This window comes from Xyrauchen texanus, chromosome 5, assembly GCF_025860055.1.
Source record: "Xyrauchen texanus isolate HMW12.3.18 chromosome 5, RBS_HiC_50CHRs, whole genome shotgun sequence".
NCBI classification, from domain to species: Eukaryota; Metazoa; Chordata; class Actinopteri; order Cypriniformes; family Catostomidae; genus Xyrauchen; species Xyrauchen texanus.
The window spans coordinates 35589751-35608300 of NC_068280.1; the positions used below are offsets into that span (position 1 = coordinate 35589751).

At 41.3% G+C, this 18550-nt stretch overlaps 1 protein-coding gene across 8 annotated transcripts in view; it reads left to right on the top strand.

The window, feature by feature from the left end:
* The window catches only part of LOC127643786 (RNA-binding protein 47-like), a 34404-nt gene extending 21525 nt beyond the window's left edge, over positions 1–12879 (top strand). For 6 of the 8 annotated variants that reach the window (XM_052126666.1, XM_052126671.1, XM_052126667.1 and 3 more), the window contains exons 2-6: positions 984–1707; positions 2408–2876; positions 4188–4394; positions 5676–5866; positions 8570–12879. In XM_052126666.1, the coding sequence (XP_051982626.1) occupies positions 1015–1707; positions 2408–2876; positions 4188–4394; positions 5676–5866; positions 8570–8815 (1806 nt within the window). In that variant the 5' untranslated portion in view covers positions 984–1014 and the 3' untranslated portion in view covers positions 8816–12879. The remainder of the gene's footprint in view (positions 1–983; positions 1708–2407; positions 2877–4187; positions 4395–5675; positions 5867–8569) is intronic. The other 2 variants (XM_052126673.1, XM_052126674.1) reach the window with 2 other exon arrangements.
* Positions 12880–18550: the final 5671 nt, after the last annotated feature.

Below are 18550 nucleotides of genomic sequence, written 5' to 3' on the forward strand. Positions count from 1 at the left end.
TAAATTACTGACTAGAGCCAACTAACAGCAGCACATATTCTGGTTGAATATATGACACATTTTTCATTCTCCAGATTAACACCCAAACTCCCTACAAAGTATTAGTTTCATTAGTCAAAGATTTTGTAGTTTACTTCAATTCCTCTGTGTCCTGCTTATGAAAAATTCTGGACCATAGGATTTGGGTGTTTTGGAGATTTTTTCCATGCTAAAGAATGTAGATGCAGCTTAGTGAGGTTTATTAGGCAGCTTTAAGCTTGGAAAAGGATTTAAGTTTTGTGTGTGTGTGTTTGTGTTAAATAGTGTAAATAAGATTTAATGTTTAATTTAAAGCATAAGCATGTAATTTCTGCAATACTATTGCCACCGAACGGAATAGCAAAAAGAAACACTGTTTTCAAATCAGCTTTCTGAATAAACCCTGAGTCTGCTGTTATTCAAAAAGTCAGATAGTCCCATTGCAAACTCATGGCATTGGTTGTGTAACGTTGTTAAAAGTGGGTCACTCAAAACAAACACACACATTTTTATCCTCTACAAAGACTTTTCCGCTTCAGTGTTTACAGTTTTCAAAGAAATTAACCTATGAATTAACCTTACTTATCAAAGTTGTCTCTTTATATTAAGCTGGGATAGAAGAAAGTATCATAACACAGAAAAAGGTTCTTACTTCAGCTTTTTAATGTAATAAGATAAATGTAATGCAATAAATTAAACAATCATATGATGATTATATAATGTATAATGTATATGTCAAGTATTGACTTTCTTTTCTTTTGTTGATTGCCCCTGGATTACTAACAGCTCTCTGGTGCAACTGTACACAGTGGCATTTATTCTAGGGTACTCAACTAATCAGTTTTTACACTTGAGATAAAATTTGTATTGTTTATGGAGAGACATTATTGTTTGTGTATTGGTGCTCATAGTTTGAATAGAACATGGAGCATAATGAGCAAATACATTTTTCTGTTTTTTTTTAGACTCCAATCCTGATTGGATGCTTATTTCAGAATGACAGCTGAAGACTCAGCCTCTGCCGCTGCTATGAGTAACCCTAGCCCTTCCTCCACTTCTAAAGCCTCCTCAGGGCATCCTCAACATCACAGCTCCATTCCAGAGGGTGTGGCTGGTGCCCCCAATGAAGCTGCACTTTTGTCCTTAATGGAGCGGACAGGCTACGGAATGGTGCAAGAAAATGGACAGCGCAAATATGGCCCGCCACCTGGCTGGCAAGGCCCTGTCCCCCAACGTGGCTGTGAAATATTTGTGGGTAAAATCCCACGTGACGTTTACGAGGATGAGCTGGTGCCAGTATTTGAGAGTGTAGGACGGGTTTATGAGATGCGCCTTATGATGGACTTTGATGGGAAGAACCGTGGTTATGCATTTGTCATGTACACACAGAAGCACGAGGCTAAGCGAGCTGTTCGTGATCTCAATAACTACGAAATCCGGCCAGGAAGGTTACTAGGCGTTTGCTCTAGTGTAGATAACTGCCGCCTCTTCATTGGTGGAATTCCCAAAACCAAGAAGCGTGAGGAGATCCTGGAGGAAGTTTCCAAGGTTACAGAGGGGGTGCTGGACGTGATCGTGTATGCAAGTGCAGCAGATAAGTTGAAAAATCGTGGTTTTGCCTTCGTAGAGTATGAGTCTCACCGTGCTGCTGCTATGGCCAGAAGAAAGCTCATGCCAGGACGAATTCAGGTTTAAGAGCTTATACAATATTCCTAACCCTAAATCCTAAACCTTTCCCTAAATCCTAACTCTATCCCTAAACCCTGTCTTTATATTTCGGTATGCCTGTGTATCGCTAGGTGACACCAGTGTCAAACCCTGCTCCTGGAGGGTGAACTTTCTCCAAATCTTATCAAACATCTCAAATCAAGGTTTTCGGTTTTACTTAAAAAATTACTATCAGATGTGTTGGAGCAGGGTTAGAAGTAAACTGGGATGACTCTCCAGGACAGGGCCACCCAAACACATGGCTGGACCCCTGAAGCATTCAAGTGAATGGGCCCCTCTCGTTAACGATCGGCGATTTTTTTCCACCTCGGAAACTAGGCCCTTGTTAACAAGTGCCTAGGCCCCAGGAAAGCTTTCCCCTCTGCCCTGTTTATATGCGGCCTTGCTCCAGGAGCAGGGTTTGACACCCCTGCCTAAACCTAATCTTTATCTATAAATCAAATTCCTTAAATCAAAACAGAAATTATAGGTTGATAAGAATGGTGCACAGGCCTCCAATCCCCAAACCTAAACCAAACCTTAACCCTACCCTTTCCCTATCCCAAACCTCTACTAGGTTGTTCCCAATTGTCAAAATCATGTTCACAATATTGAATATACCTTGCTGACCTAAAAATGTATGCATGTGTGTCTTTCTATTTGTGTATGCCTGTGTATACAGCTCTGGGGACACCAGATTGCAGTTGACTGGGCTGAACCTGAGATTGACGTTGACGAGGATGTCATGGAAACAGTAAAGATTCTATATGTACGGAACCTGATGATAGAGACCAGCGAGGAGACTCTGCGCCAAACCTTTGGCCAGTTCAACCCTGGCTGTGTAGAACGTGTCAAGAAAATCAGAGACTACGCCTTTGTCCACTTTGTCAGTCGAGATGATGCTGTGGTTGCAATGGACAACCTGAACAGCACAGAGATCGAAGGTTCTCTTATTGAAGTGACCCTGGCCAAGCCTGTGGATAAGGAGCAGTACACTCGCTATCAGAAGGCATCGAAGGGAACACCGGCTGTGACGACTGTCGACAATACCCCACAAAGTTACTTGTATCAGTGTGACCCATATACACTCGCCTATTACAGCTATCCGTACAACACACTCATTGGACCCAACCGTGACTACTTCATCAAAGGTTAGACACCTCAGAATCTCTCCTTTTCTTTCTCAGATCAGAAAAATCAGTGAGGTAAGTGTGATTCATAATCACACAAGAATATGTTGCAATGAATTGCCAAAATCAATGTAACTTTGTTAGAAACTCAACAAATGCAATACCATTTGATGAAATCAGTCTGAATGAACCGAAAACGTTGTAAAAATATATTTTCTGTGGAGGCTTTGAGTATCATACTATTGAATGTAGTTGGGAATCTCCAATGTATCCCAATTCTCTATCCCATAACAGTCAATAATCACTTAAATTTGATATGTACGACAACTTTACAATTAATGTTAACATTATGTCACCTATAACCCCTAGGTTTCATTTTGGTGCATCCTAGCATCAAAAAAATAATGACCTTTAATAATAATTATAATTATAAGTTTTGAATCTGGTTCAAAATTAGTCATTCATTAGTCAAACAGATATCCCCTCCCCAAATTCACACCATTTTTTATTCAAAGCAATGTTTTGAAACTGCCACGGTGCTTCAGTTTTACAGTTTTCAGGGCATGAAACCTATGAATGGCTTGTTAACATAGAGAAAAGAAGAAGCTCTCAAAAAAAGCTCTGCTTTGTTTATAACTAATCACATCTTAAATATGGCCACCAGATAGAGTGCACTTTCAGACTTTTTGGGCTGAAGAGCTGAGGAACAGTGGAGATACCTGAAAAAGTATGATACCACAACTAATGATGGGATTCTGGTATTATTTCATTTCCTAACCCGTCATCGTCAGTTACAGATGCTTGTGGTTTTGGGTTGGGTTTGTAACAATTGTTTGAGATCATTTTTGTCTTTCAAGATCTGATTGCATTTTCAAGTTTTCATCAATCTATGATATTTGGTCCCCCCATTTATCTGATTAAAATATCATTTTACCTTCATGTGACATTGTTACACAACGCTAGCACCACCACCCCTCCAATAAATAAAATTCTTAAACTTTTTTAAGGAAATTATACATTCCTTAAACAGAATTCACACTGACAGTGATTTGAATGAGAATAGTGAAGAGTAATAGTGCCTAAGCTCTGCCTCATTTGTAGCCACACCCATATCTTTATCACTAAATCACCCCATGCTAGCAAACCATTTAGCAAATATATTTAACTCTAAAGGAAAACCTAATGACAAATGCAAGGCAATAACTTGTATTTGGAATATGCCTACTCATCCTCAAGCAGTGGCATTACCCCAAGCTACCTGTACTATATTTAGGCATGCGCCTCCTTGTGGCTCTGTACCTGAACAGCACCCCCTTCCATTTGTATCTCAAGCAGGTACTGTAAGAGGCCGTGGTCGTGCTGGGGCTGGTAACAGGGGCCCAGGGCCCCGTGGCTCATACCTTGGTGGCTATTCAGCTGGCCGAGGCATTTACAGCCGCTACCATGAAGGAAAGGCCAAACTGCCGGACAAACCTTATGAGATCATGACCAATTTAGAGCTTGCAGCTGTGAACCAAGTCGGCATGAAGCCTGGCACAAGTCAGTTTTTAAATTGAACCTCATATACACAGAATTGAACAAAATCATGCTGCACTCCAACCAGTAAAGGCAGAGTTAGAAGTAAACTTTGTTTAAATTCAGAAAGTAAGCAGGATTGTAATCAGAGTAAATAATTAATTGTATTCATTATTGAAATTGAACCCCTAGAGAGTTTTTATATTCCACTTGAAAATTTGTGAAAAATAATTACAATCAAGGAAATTCTACTGGGGTTTACCCAACACAATCAGACAGACTCTACTGCCCCTGCTGGCCTGGAGTGGAGTACTGACTTCTTCCTCTCTTTATAACAACTGTCATAACTATGAATGCCTACCTCAATAAGCATACTTTTGATTTATTATTCGGGCTCTCTTGCTTTTTTTTCAATGCTCAAACAATTCTCAAAATGCACTCAACATTTTAATTTTAACTGTTCAACTTTTCAATTATGAACATAAAAATACCTAATTAGATTAACAGTGCACATTGTGACTCATTTTATGTTTATATACCTTTTTTAATATAGCATATCACTGACGTGTTACAGAGTATTTCATTCAATTGAATACAGGGTGGTTAGGAACACTAGGATAAAACAGGACAGAAAATTAAACAATTCATTGAGTAGACCTAGAACCATTTAGTATTACAGAACAATCTGAGAGTATTTTAGTTTGTTTGGGCCTTGAGTTTGTGATTTTTAATGACTTTATTTTGTTACTAATCTGCTGCTCTTTTGAAACTAACTGATCTTTTAGAATTCTGAACTGATTCTGATCTTAGAGTATTCTGACATCACCTAAACCTACTGATCCTAAATCTGAATTAACGTGGGGAATGAAAAGAGTTTTTGTACATGGAAACAATAACTGTGTGTGTGTGTGTGTGTGTGTGTGTGTGTCTGTGTGTGTGTGTGTGTGTGTGTGTGTGTGTGTATGTGTGTTTGTGTGTGTGTCTGGGTAAAAGAAAATGTGTATGTGGCGTGGTGTGGGTGTGTTTTTGTTGCTAATCTTAAGCTGAGTCATACATTTGTTTTAGCTAAAGACAGGTTGTGTAAGTTTTACCCTCTCTCATTTTTTCTCTCCTGTATTATCTAACCGAAACATATCTTTCTCATTCACTTGCTTGTATTCCTTTATTATCTCATGTACTATTTTATATAAGCTACATAAGGTACACAATTTACATAGTGATATACAACATGTACCATTTTATATAATACTTTGTAAACTGTCGACATATTTGTGCCATTTTCTAAGTGTATGTGTATGTGTGTAGTGGCTCTTCCAGCTCTTGGTGCCCAGTACCCTGCTGTGTTTTCTGCTGCCCCACCGACTAAGTTAATGCAGGATGGGAAGATGCATCCAGTGGAGCACCTGATAAACCCTCTGGCCCTTCAGCATGATCCCAATGCTGCCCAGGCCACTGCGGCTGTCATACCTGCAGTCTCCACACCACCCCCTTTCCAGGTACTGTCCTACACCTGTGCAGATGGGACAATTTAAGTTAATATACAGTGGGGTCCAAAGGTCCAATTGAAGAACTGGTGAAAATGCTTCTATTTAAAAAAAAAAATGTTTTGTTACTTTTTATTTACATTTATGCATTTGGCAGATGCTTTTATCCAAAGCGACTTACAGTGCACTTATTACAGGGACAATCCCCCCAGAGCAACCTGGAGTTAAGTGCTCAAGGACACAATAGTGGTGGCTGTAGGGATTGAACCAGCAACCTTCTGATTAACAGCTATGTGCTTTAGCCCACTACGCCACCACCACCACATTACTCATTGCAAGTAATATAATTCAAAAGTTAACTTGAATTTCAGAATTTCTTTGTATTTGTAATTTTACTTTAATGACAGCATACAGTACACTCGAGCAAACTCTGAGTATCCATATTTTCTCATCATGATTTGAGAATATTTTAAAGAGCATCTTGGATCTGACCTTTGAGTTAACTTGCCAGTTTCACAAATTACCTTTTTTGATTAGTGACCTTGAAATAATGTAGAATCTCAAATATTTCTCATTTATTTTATCTCTTTTAAGTTTTAATTCATTAAAATAATATATATATATATATATATATATATATATATATATATATATATATATACACACATACTGTGGCAAGAAAAAGTTTGAGAACCCTTTGGAATTAGCTGGTTTTCTACATTAATTGGTCATAAAATGTGATCTCGTCTTCATCAAAGTATAGACAAACACAATGTGCTTAAGCTAACAACACACTAACGGTTATAATATTGAATGTCTTTATTGAACCCATCCCATTAAACATTCACAGTGCTGTGGAAAAAGTACGTGAACTCTTGGATTTAATAACTAGTCGATCCTTCTTTGGGAGCAATAACCTCAACCAAGTTTTTTGGGTTAGCAGCTTTATTAGACCTGCACAATGTTAACCATTCTTCCTTACAGAACTGCTTCAGCTCAGTAATATACTTAGGATGTCTGTTGTGAACTGCTTTCTTGAGGTCATTCCACATCATCATCATCTTTATTATCATCTTTGGTTCACCTCAGCAGATGCTTCTTTTGAATAGCAAACTCAAAATGTTTGAGTGCTTTTTATAAGTCAAAGTAGCTCTAACCCACACCTTCAATCTTGTTTTAATAATTGGATGTCAGGTTCTAATAAGATATTGTTGATATAATTGGACTGGGGGTGTCACATACTTTTTCCAACATACATTGTGAATGTTTTAATGATGTATTCCAGGGGCTCGCAAACCCCTGGGGGTGCATGAGGGAACACCAGTGGGTTGGTGAGAGAGTGTAGAGATTGCTTACAAAAATGTGACCATCATTTAATGATTTTTAAAAATGGATGATTCCAAATGTTGTCCGCCATTTAACAAATAAAAAACAAGAACACAACTAAAACAATTTTCCTTTAAATCAAACATGTGTCTATGGCTTCAATTAAATTTTCTTACCTCAATTAGATGAGAGCGCACTCTCTCTCTCTCTCTCTCTCTCTCTCTCTCTCTCTCTCTCTCTCTCTCTCTCTCTCTCTCTCTTCCTGTGAGCGCTGCATATGTGTGTGTGTGAGAAAGAGAACGAGAGTGTTCATTCTCATGCAATGGATTGATGGTGAGAAATTGACATTTTTAATGCAAAAGTTAATTATGCGCTACTCTTCATACAAAGTTATGATGTAACATAATTACTTTCATTATCAGCAATGCAATCAAAATTTAAAAGTAAAAAAACCTTCATTAACCTGATATTGTTTGACTGTAGTCCTGAAAAGCAATAGGTGATGGCTGCACCTCCTTGGCCTCTACTATTAACTGCTTGTGCACTGGTTCTGTTCTGACCATTTGAAGGAGGCTTCTGATGGGTTTTAAAGGTGTCGATTAGGCGGCTGCCTAGTATTGCCTTGCACGGAAGCTGAAACTTAAAATATAGGCTAATCACGTATAATTTCCTAAAATATATAAATATAATGTTTCATTTCCTAAAAATATTTTTAGAAGTAAGGGGGACATGCTTCCCCACCCCAGGTTAATATAGGTGCTACATATATATATATTTGGTTTAAACTAGATTTACAATGTTGTCTCAGACTTTTGGACCTGTAACACTATAACAAAACTGTGTTCTTACCAGCATGATACAATAAGTTTCCAGCAATGTTATTTATTTTAAATTTTTCATAGATTTAATTGACAAATTACATTTTGACAAATATTCTAAATTTAGTCAGTGTTTTGTCATGTTTTATACATTAATTTAGTTCATTTCACTCTGACAAAAATGGTATATACTTTTATAAACCATTAATCAAACATATAAAAGATAAACAAAAAACAACTTATGAAACTGTCCTCGTTGTGAAAACCTGAGCAGATAAAATAATAGCCTAAAATTAGTATACTGAAATTTTAACATCTTTTTACAAGTTACTGTATTGTGAATTCCTTATGCTTTGGAGAAAATTTTACACAGTTTAGAATGTTGCATTGAATATTGGAATGTGATTTCATTCGGGGCAGAGTTACCCAGTGCATTGTTGTAGAAACTTGTCTTGATCGTGGCTGGTTAAGAAAAAAACTCAAATTAACATGGAAGAACTTTTATCTCTTGTCGATTTATTGTGACATGTCTGATTAGGATACAGTGTAACAATCTCTCTCTCTTTCACAGGGTCGTCCTATAACTCCTGTCTATGCCATGGCTCATAATGTCCAGAGGATCCCAGCAACTGCTGCCAGTCTGTATGGGGCTGGATACATGCCTATAGCTGCCCACACCAACACTGCCACTCTGGCAGCACTGCAGAAGAATGCTGCTGTGGCAGCTGCAGCCTATGGAGGATACGCCGGGTACATGCCCCAGGCCTTCCCTGCCACCTTCCACATGCCCATTCATGATGTGTACCAGACATTCTGAGATATCATCAATCAAAATGACCTGCAGTTACACACACCAGCACAGACAGCAAGCCTTCATGCTACATCTATGAGGTCTTCTGGCTAAATGAACCACGCCGTGTGACACTGACATACAACAAAAACTAACATTTTCTGACTCGTGTCTAACTCCCTGGACACCTTTAGATTCCTGCACAAGTTAATGCTGGAAGCAAGGATGTAAATCGCTTTTCACTAATCCCAAATTTACTGACCTACACTCATAGACACCTCTCTGGCCTACATTTAGTAATCTAGACATGTGACCTAGACTTCTAATCTACTGATTTAGACCAAAGTCACTTGTAAATTCTACTGATCAGCTTATCAATATGCCTGGTGCTCAATTTTCATCTCTGCTCCCTTTGTGTTATATGTCTATGTAGACACAAACCCCTGCAATGTGTTCCGAGCCCAACCTACTTTCCCTCTAGACAAATGAAAAACAACTGTCATCTGTCAGTCAAACCCTCTAATTGATATGTTCACCAGACTTACTCTGATTCAGAAGCCATCACACAACTAAATGAATGACAAATCAATTTCGTCTTCTCTCATACTCCCTATTCAGATCCCCTCAAGAGGCATATGACATGATAACATGTTTTATGATACCACAGAGGCCTTTAACAACTTTGTTTATTAGTTTAGCACCACTGTGTACTGAATACAGCGGTGGACTGACTCCAGGTGATTTGTTAGTGCATTTATATGAAGAAATGTAGCATTTAATACTTGCCAGGTTACACCTACTGACATATCACTGTCTTCCACACAAACTCCAGTGGATAGCCATGAGCCAGAGTATTTCTGTCTGTTTAGGGACACCAAACACTCCTAATACCACTCATGTGCCTTCATGGCCAAAAGAATACTGAAGGAACATTATAGTATTTGTGGACTTTAAAAGAATGTATTTAATGCCTCTCTTTGCTTAAATACTTTTGTGAAGAAAAACTATAAAACTGTAAAAAGAACAACAAAATCAACAACTGCTGAGCAGGAGCTTCAACAACTACAGAAGTAGAAGATTTTAAGTGTTTTTAAGTTGTATAATGAGATATACATGCAAAATGTTTTGTTTTGAAGACGTCTGAATTTTCCGTCCACTGAGTTGCCCACCTGCAAGACTAGATGAGAATATTAGCATTTATTTTTCTCCTTTAGTGTTTATGACAATAGTTTGCTTTTGCTATTTTATATTTAGATTATTTTAAGATTTGAATATTTAGTTGTTTTTATTGCCTGGAAGATTTTGTATTTTGTTTTTCTAAACTGGGAGAAAAGAAAACACCGACCATATAAACAGATTATGACTTAAACAAGAATCAAACAATGACTATCATTCTGTTTTCAAAGCAACAGTTCATTCCAAAACAGAGTTGAGCCTCTGGTGAAATGCGTTTTATATAATTTAGTTCAAGAACATATGCTGAATGACAATTGTTGCGTGATAATACATTTTAAATACACAAACTGGACTGATAAAAAGTAGCTGGGTTGAAGATACAGTATAGCATAATTTATAATAAAGTATTTCTACCAACTGAAATTGGTTGCGCTGGTGGTTTATAGTTAAAGGGATAGTTCATCCAAAATTGAAACTTCTCATTATTTACTCACCCTCATCCCATCCCAGATGTGTATGACATTCTTTCTTCTGCTGAACACAAACGATTTTTAGAAGAATATTTCATCTTTGTTGATCCATACTGTTGGAGGTCCAAAAAGCACATAAATGCAGCATAAAAGTAATCCATACAACTCCATAGGTTAAAGCTATATCTTCAGAGGCGATATAATAGGTGTGGGTGAGAAACATATAAATATTAAGTCCTTTTTAACTATACATTCTCCAACCTGCCCAGTAGGGATCGAAATGCACAAAGAATGCGAACTGCCAAAAACAAAAGGAGAAGATTGTGTTAGCGGATGTGTATATTTATGTTTAAAAAAGACTTATTGATCTTTTTCTCACCCACACCTATCCGTATCGCTTCTGAATATATGGATTTAACAACTGGAGTCATATAAATTAATTTATGCAGCCTTTATTTGCTTTTTGGACCTTCAAAGCTCTGGCTTCCATTCACTTGCATTGTATGGACCAACAGAGCTGAGATATTCAAGTCATAATTATCTGGGATGGCATGAGGGTGAGTAAATGATGAGTATTTTCATTTCTACTTTCCCTTTAATGACCGAATTGTGCATTGAGCAGCCTTTAGTTCTGTGTTTCCCAGCTACTGGTATTTTAATGCATTACTATCCAGTCTCAGGTGCCTTTTTGGACCATTAGATGAAAATATATTCTCCCTAATATTCCCTTTTGTGCCAATAAAACAAATTACACTTGAAGTACTGTCCAATTTACAATAGAACTAATGATTTCCATGTTGTTTCTTAACGTGGTCCTGAGATGCAGGTCAAGTAAACAAATTAAAACAGAGGGGAAATCAGGTCGCGAGACTCCAATTTCTTTCCACCTAATTCCTCCTACAGATGCCTGTAAGCTCAGCGGACTGTCCATTATGTTGAGTAATTTGCTTTCTTTTGTAGTTCTAACCCTGCATTTTTGGAGACCACACACTATGTGGAACAGTACAGGACATGCTTTAATGTTGACTGTACTGAGGTGTACTTAAACATGTTTTAGGGTGTTAGAAGTTCTTGCTATTTGTGTGTGTGTGACCCAAAAGCTTTTGTCTTTTTTGGGGTATTTTAACTGGAATGAATTTGACCAAACTGAAACCAGGGAGCTCAGAAAACCTCTGTTAAATTAACCATGGCCTTTTCAATGACTGCAGTATGTCATAACAATGTCCTCCTGAAGACTGCTGTATGCCACCACTATGCATTCTGTAGGGATGCATTTGTCACATCTGTGCCTTTTATTCAGACTGCTGTGTCTGACAAGTGACCTCTAAAAACACAGTGTCTCTCCTCTCCTCTCCTCTTTGTTTTCTTTCAGAAATGTTTTTTTGATAACTATTTGTGTTATACTGTTGTATCTATTGTTTTGGGGGGCTCAGAGTGTTAGAGTCGCTGCTTTATGTGGTATTTTGCTTTCATTTATTATGTTATAACAGAAATAATGTTAAGTATAGCATATGCTTAGAAGAGACTGAGTGAAACTTGGTTTGGGGGAAATCTCAAGATATCCAAACCAAAAATGACAATCCACAGAGTTAATCTCTTACAGGTTACACACACCATGTAAGATAAGAGACATGTGTGAGCCACACACATTTTCGCACACTGCCAATATCATTGAGGACAGTGTCTCTCAATCACTCACACACACACACACACTCAATCACTGTGTGTGTGTGTGTGTGTGTGTGTGTGTGTGTGTGGTAATGCCTGTGTGTTTAAGGGGAGCATCCATTCTCTCTCTATTAGAATCTTATATTATGAGCAAAACTGTCAGGATATATTTAATATATACAGTACATTGTTTTTGTGTATGAAGTACAAGGAAATGCTATAATATATTTCAAGACTTTTTTCCATCTTTATATGTGCTTTGTTTAGAGTTAAACAGCTACAAAAACATGTTTTTGTTTGTTTGCTTGTTTTGGCCAAGGTGTTCAATGGGGTGTGCAAGAATGCTTTGTGCGTCCGCGCGTGTGTGTGTGTGTGTGTGTGTGTGTGTGTGTGTGTGTGTGTGTGTATGTGTGAGCGTGTATTTATCACTTTGTGGGGACCAAATGTCCCCATAAGGATAGTAAAACCCGAAATTTTTGACCTTGTGGGGACATTTTGTCGGTCCCCATGAGGAAAACAGCTTATAAATCATACTAAATTATGTTTTTTGCAAATGTAAAAATGCAGAAAGTTTTCTGTGAGGGTTAGGTTTAGGGGTAGGGTTAGGTTTAGGGGATAGAATATAAAGTTTGTACAGTATAAAAACCATTATGTCTATGGAAAGTCCCCATAAAACATGGAAACACAACATGTGTGTGTGTGTGTGTGTGTGTGTGTGTGTGTGTGTGTGTGTGTGTGTGTGTGTGTGTGTGTGTGTGTGTGTGTGTGTGTGTGTGTGTGTGTGTGTGTTAAACGTACCAGTGGATTTATAAAAGTGGATAAAACTCAGCAGTTTGGAGTCAGCACTGGCCCAAATTGAACGCAATGCATTCATTGGCAAAACATGGTTCTTTTTGTGATCATTTCATAAACACTACATGTGTAGCATTTTGTTTTTCTGAACAAGACAAGGTGACCTTGGCTGAAGACATTTAGATAATGTAGAATGTTATTTCCCAAATATTCTTATCTTACCTTTTTTAGATCTTATTTGAACTGTTTTCTATCTTGCATTGTTTGTTTAAGGCCTTATGGCATTGTTGTATTTATAGTGGTAGTTTAATAAAGCATTTCCAAAAAAGAAGAGCTAAATCTGTGCTTGTCGTTCATTAATACTTCTTTTATCTCTGCTGGCCATTTACATGACAATTCTGATTTGAATAAGATTTTTCAACAAATTGTAAATTTTACAATTCTAAGTTTTAAAAGCTTTTTATTTTAATATTAATATTATCTTTTAAACTATTCATTTAACTATTAGTTTAAAAATCACAGGCAATGAGAGTTACCAAATTTTTTTAATCGGACTACAGTGAGATTCAAACATGCAGTTCCGGTTGTACCACAAGAGGGCAGCCACGCAACACGACCAGGTAAAGGATGGGATCTTACCTATTTTTAAATAGGCTTACGGCAGAGTTAGGACTTGGTTTGGCTTAACATGCATATTAAGGACACTGAGTGTGTCACTGTTTCTTCTGTCTTTGGACAGAACCCTTGTGATTGCCATGGATTGTGGTCAGTTTTCTCTTTCTAGCCAATTACTGCAATGGCAAAGAAACAGTTTGAAGAGATATAGGCCTAGCTGAGCAAGTTGAAGTCAGTATGATTATAGCAAATTACCTGAATAATAAGCCTAGCTAATAACACATCCATCTTAATTGCACAGACTTTTGAAGATAACTCTATTGCACCTTAAGAACGTCTAGGTTACGTATGTAACCTCCATTCCCCGATGGAGGGAACGAGACGTTGTGTCAGAGAAGCGACACAAGGGGTCTCTCTTGAGCGCCGATATATACCTCTGTTCTATGAAAAAAGGCCAATGAGAAGTTGGCAGACGGTATTTGCATATCCCGCCCCCAGACATACGGGCATTTAAGCGGGGCGAATACGGGAGTTCATTCAGGATTTTTCTGAGGAGCCAGAAATGGTCCGGCCACAACAGTGGCTCGGCTCAGTGACGTGGCAGGGAAGACACAACGTCTCATTCCCTCCATCGGAGACGTTCCCCTTCTGTCGCTCTCTCCACGTTGTGTCAGAGAAGCGACACTAGGGGTCCACCTTTAAACGTGCCATGCACTGAGCCATGTACGTGAACTGCTGATACAGGAGCGGGCATGTATTTCTTACGTGCAAAGGCAACCAGCTGTATCAGGCTGCACGTACCCTTCCCCAATGCCCCATTAAAGCCATCAGAATCCTTCTGGTTACCCTGGAGAGGGGAACAAGGTGATGCTTGCCAACCTGGGAACGGGCCAAGCCTGGCTGGGCCTCTTTTCTCTCTATGTTTCTCGCATAGAGCAACTACGGCCGGGGCCCTTACATGCATTAAGGGAAGGGGGTCTTACCACGTAGACCCTGCAGAGACCAAAGAGTGGTGAATACATCACATAGCCGCTTAGGACCTATGTGGGAAAGTTGGCGGGTGGTAGATCCAGCCTCGTAGAGGGGGGAAGCTTACAGCACGGCAACCGAGGCAGCTGTAACTGCCTAAGGGAGAGACGGGAATCCGCTCGTGAGGGGACAGTACCGCGGAATTACACACAGGGGGAGAACGAACAGGAGGCCTTAACCTGTGGAGCACCTATTCCAGTACAGGGTAGATTGAGTACCCGTAGTGGCTTGGGTCGGCGAGTTCCTCCGCTGAACTGCGGACCCAAAAGGGCTAGGGAGAAATCAACCAGGGATCCGAGGGAAAGGGCGCTAGGCGCAAGCGATTCGCCCGGCCAGAACATCAGCGTGTTACCGAGTTCTACGGGCTCGGACCTGAGAAAACACGGGACAATACTGACTCAATTCGGAGATTGTAGAATCTCACGAAAGTGTTGGGTGTTGCCCACCCTGCTGCTCTACAGATGTCTGCTAGGGAGGTGCCCCTGGCCAGTGCCCATGAGGATGCAACACTCCTGGTTGAGTGAGCTCGGACCCGCAAGGGGGGGGCACGGCCTGGGTGTGATAAGCCAGTGAGATGGCGTCGACAACCCAGTGAGTGTTGCATCCTCATGGATGCAACACTCGAGTCTGAGGCCAGTGCTGAGGTGGTCTCATATGCATCTACCCCAGCGGTGCGGCCGCTGCGGAGGAAGCCATATGCCCCAGGAGCCTTTGTTGAAACGTAAAAGGGACCACAGTGCCTGGCTTGAGGGAAGCGAGGCATTTCAGCACCGACTGTGCACGCTCGTTGAAGAGACGTGCTGACATTGAGACTGAGTCTAACTCCATGCTGACAAAAGAGATGCTCTGAACCGGGCGAGCTCACTCTTTTCCCAATTGACCTGAAGCCCCAAAAGGTGAGGTGCCTAAGCACCCGGTCTCTGTGCGTGCATAGTAGATCTCTCCAGGATGAGGGGACAGAGACAAGCTGAAGGGGAGGACTTTTGTACTGATACGCCCGACCGTCGAACGTGAACCGTAGAACGGGTCGGTGTCGTGGCAGGATCGAGACGTGAAAGTACGCATCCTTCAGGTCTACCGCTGCGAACCAATCTAGATGCCAGACAGAATTCTGTTTCTGTGTGAGCATTTTGAACGGGAGTTTGGACAGAGCCCAGTTGAAACTCGCAGGTCCAAGATCGGTCGTAAGCTGCCGCCTTTCTTGGGTACAACGAAGTAAGGGCTGTTGAGACCCTTCTTCGTTTCTGTTGGAGGGACAGGCTCTATCGTGTCCTTGATTAGAAGAGAGGCGATTTTTTCACGCAGGGACTGGGCATGTTCGCCATGTACTGCGGAAAAAATGGACGCCCACGAAGGGGGGGCGGAGGCCTGGCAAACTGAATTGCACAACCAAGTCGAATGGTCCAGTGCAGCCAGCCTGACGGGTTGGGCAGTGAGAGCCACGCCTCTAAACTCCATGCTAGGGGCACCAAGGGGACGAGTATTTTGGACGTACCCGGTGGGGCTTCGCAGCAGTGCGGAACAGGTAATGCAGCGTCAGGAGGCAGTGAAGCGGCCCGAGGCTCCGGTGCTGAGAATAGACTCAAAGCACTTACCTTGCTCCGCGCACCCGGCAGGGGGAGGGTTCGTGACTGAGAAGGAGGTCTGGTGTTGGCGTCCTCTGGGAACAGTCGTGGGGCTGAGGGCAGGAACACCGCATTCAGGAAGCCGGGACTGTTGAGACCTGGAAGCAAGGTGCCGTGAGAACGGCATTTGCGGGCCAGGTGACCCAAAGACAAAAGGAAATAGCTCTATAGAATGTAATGAATTTAACAAAAGATTCTCCTCCCGGCCCTCCACCGGGGAACAGAGTGGTCTGACCAGCTCTGGAGCTACCGTCTCGGTCTCTGGGTCGGTCATCTCAGGAGCGCCTGGGAACCTTCCGGGTCCTCGAGGGGGTCCGTGAGACGAGGGGCGTCCAAATTCTGCGGGGAGCTTGACGCTGGGGCTGAGAGCTAGGCCCACTCTCTTTGTTAGTTGAGGCGGAGCACCACTTTCTTTCTTTCTTGAAAGCCGCAGGAGGACGCCCTCGGCGAGCAGACAGGGCATGACCCCTGGCGGCAGGTTTGCGGCAGAGCAAGATGTGTGAAATAGTCTCCGTCTGTTTCTTCACCACGGAGGACTGCTGGGCGTAGTCGTCAAGTGGTGTCGCCGAATGGACGAAGCTGTGAGACAGGGGCGTTTTGAGAAAGCGTGCTTTGTCTGCCTCCTGTACTGCGACCAGGTCCTGTCCATACGTTGCGTTTCTGGACCACGGGGGTGGCCATCGCCTGTTTGAGTGCAGTTCCTGCAGCACGTCAAGAACAGGACTACCCAAGTGCAGATTTTGAAGTGCCTTGGCCCGGTGGACTTGCAGGAGTGAGCCATGGCGTGCAGGGGGGAGCGGTCTGGGACCGTTCTACCACCGAGGGTAGCGAGAGCGGAGGAGTGAGGAAGCTGGGCTTGCTCAGCTCGTCATGCACGTCCGGGAAGGAACCGGGGGGGGACTCGTACTAAGAACATAGACCATTCATAAAAACGCTGCCTGCGTGTGATTGCAACCCAGGTATGCAAGGCAGTTTTTATGATCGTCAAAGGTGGGGAGAATCAACCGCATCCAGAAACTACACAGGGGCGGAAAAATCGTCTTTAAAAAGACGCGTCCTGAGAAGTACGTTCAACGCCGCTGTTTTGCTCTTTTTTAGTGCGAAATTACTCTTTTAGAATAACTCTTTCGAGTTGTCTGCGCTGTCAAAGTGCCCAGGAGCAAGAATGCACAGCCGTGCACGAAAAGTTGTGCCCCGTAAAGTCCAACAGCATGCAGAGCATCAGAGGATTTAAACAGGAACTTGGTGTGTAACTCGCAGCAGACTGCATGCACGACCATCGGCTCTGAAGAAATTTTCTGAATGAACTCAGAAAATGAGTTCATTCAGAGTTAATTCGCCCCGCTTAAATGCCCGTATGTCCGGGGGCGGGATATGCAAATACCGTCTGCCAACTTCTCATTGGCCTTTTTTCATAGAACAGAGGTATATATCGGCGCTCAAGAGAGACCACTAGTGTCGCTTCTCTGACACAACGTGGAGAGAGTGACAGAAGGGGAACTGAAGTTTGTCACCGCCACAGTAAAGAACTCAACTAAACTGGACAGCACATGAGCAAAACATGTGTAAGCAAGTGTAGCCTATATTATTTTATTACTATTTGCTCTGTGTGTACGTATGGTGTGGATGCTTTTCTCTTGCGGATGACCTGGGTTCGATTGCCCCTTTAGACCCACGTTTCCACATCCTGTTTCCTGTCTCTTCTCTTAATATTTACTTTAGTACTATTTATAATAGTAAATAAAAAATAATAGAAACTACAGTACCAGTACTCCAGTTTACTACAGTAACATGGTGTTAATGTAGTAACAATGTTTAATTTTGTGGTTACAAGGATTTCCCTTCAAACCACCATGGTAATACTATGGTGTAACGTATTCAATGGAAAGGAGGAGGCGAGAACCGGCTTGACGATATAACTAATAGTTTAATGGTAAAATTAAAAGACAACACAAACACACATGACGGACATGTCCGCTAACGATCTCTCTCTCTCCCGCACGACACCCTGCAGTCGACCTTTAAACCTCAGAGGCTTGATTAGCCTAATACGGAACCGTGTGTGTATGATCACGACCCGGCCCTGCCCTCCGCCCTGCCACATATGGCTACTGCAGTAAAACCATGGTACATTTTTGTATGGGCATGAAGTGATTCCACTATACTGTATTTCAGAATTGAATTACAATTTAATATAAACTATTTGCACTTAGTGCAAAGAAGATGCTTTTTGTCGCTATTTGCAATGAATGTCCATTTATTATGCCTTGCACTGAGTGCCTATCTGTGTTATATATTTGCCTATTGTTTTATGTGTTCAAGCTTTAAAAGTGGTAAGCTATTGTGTGAAATCTTGTGGCACTTCTGCAAGAAAATTTAGCCAAAAC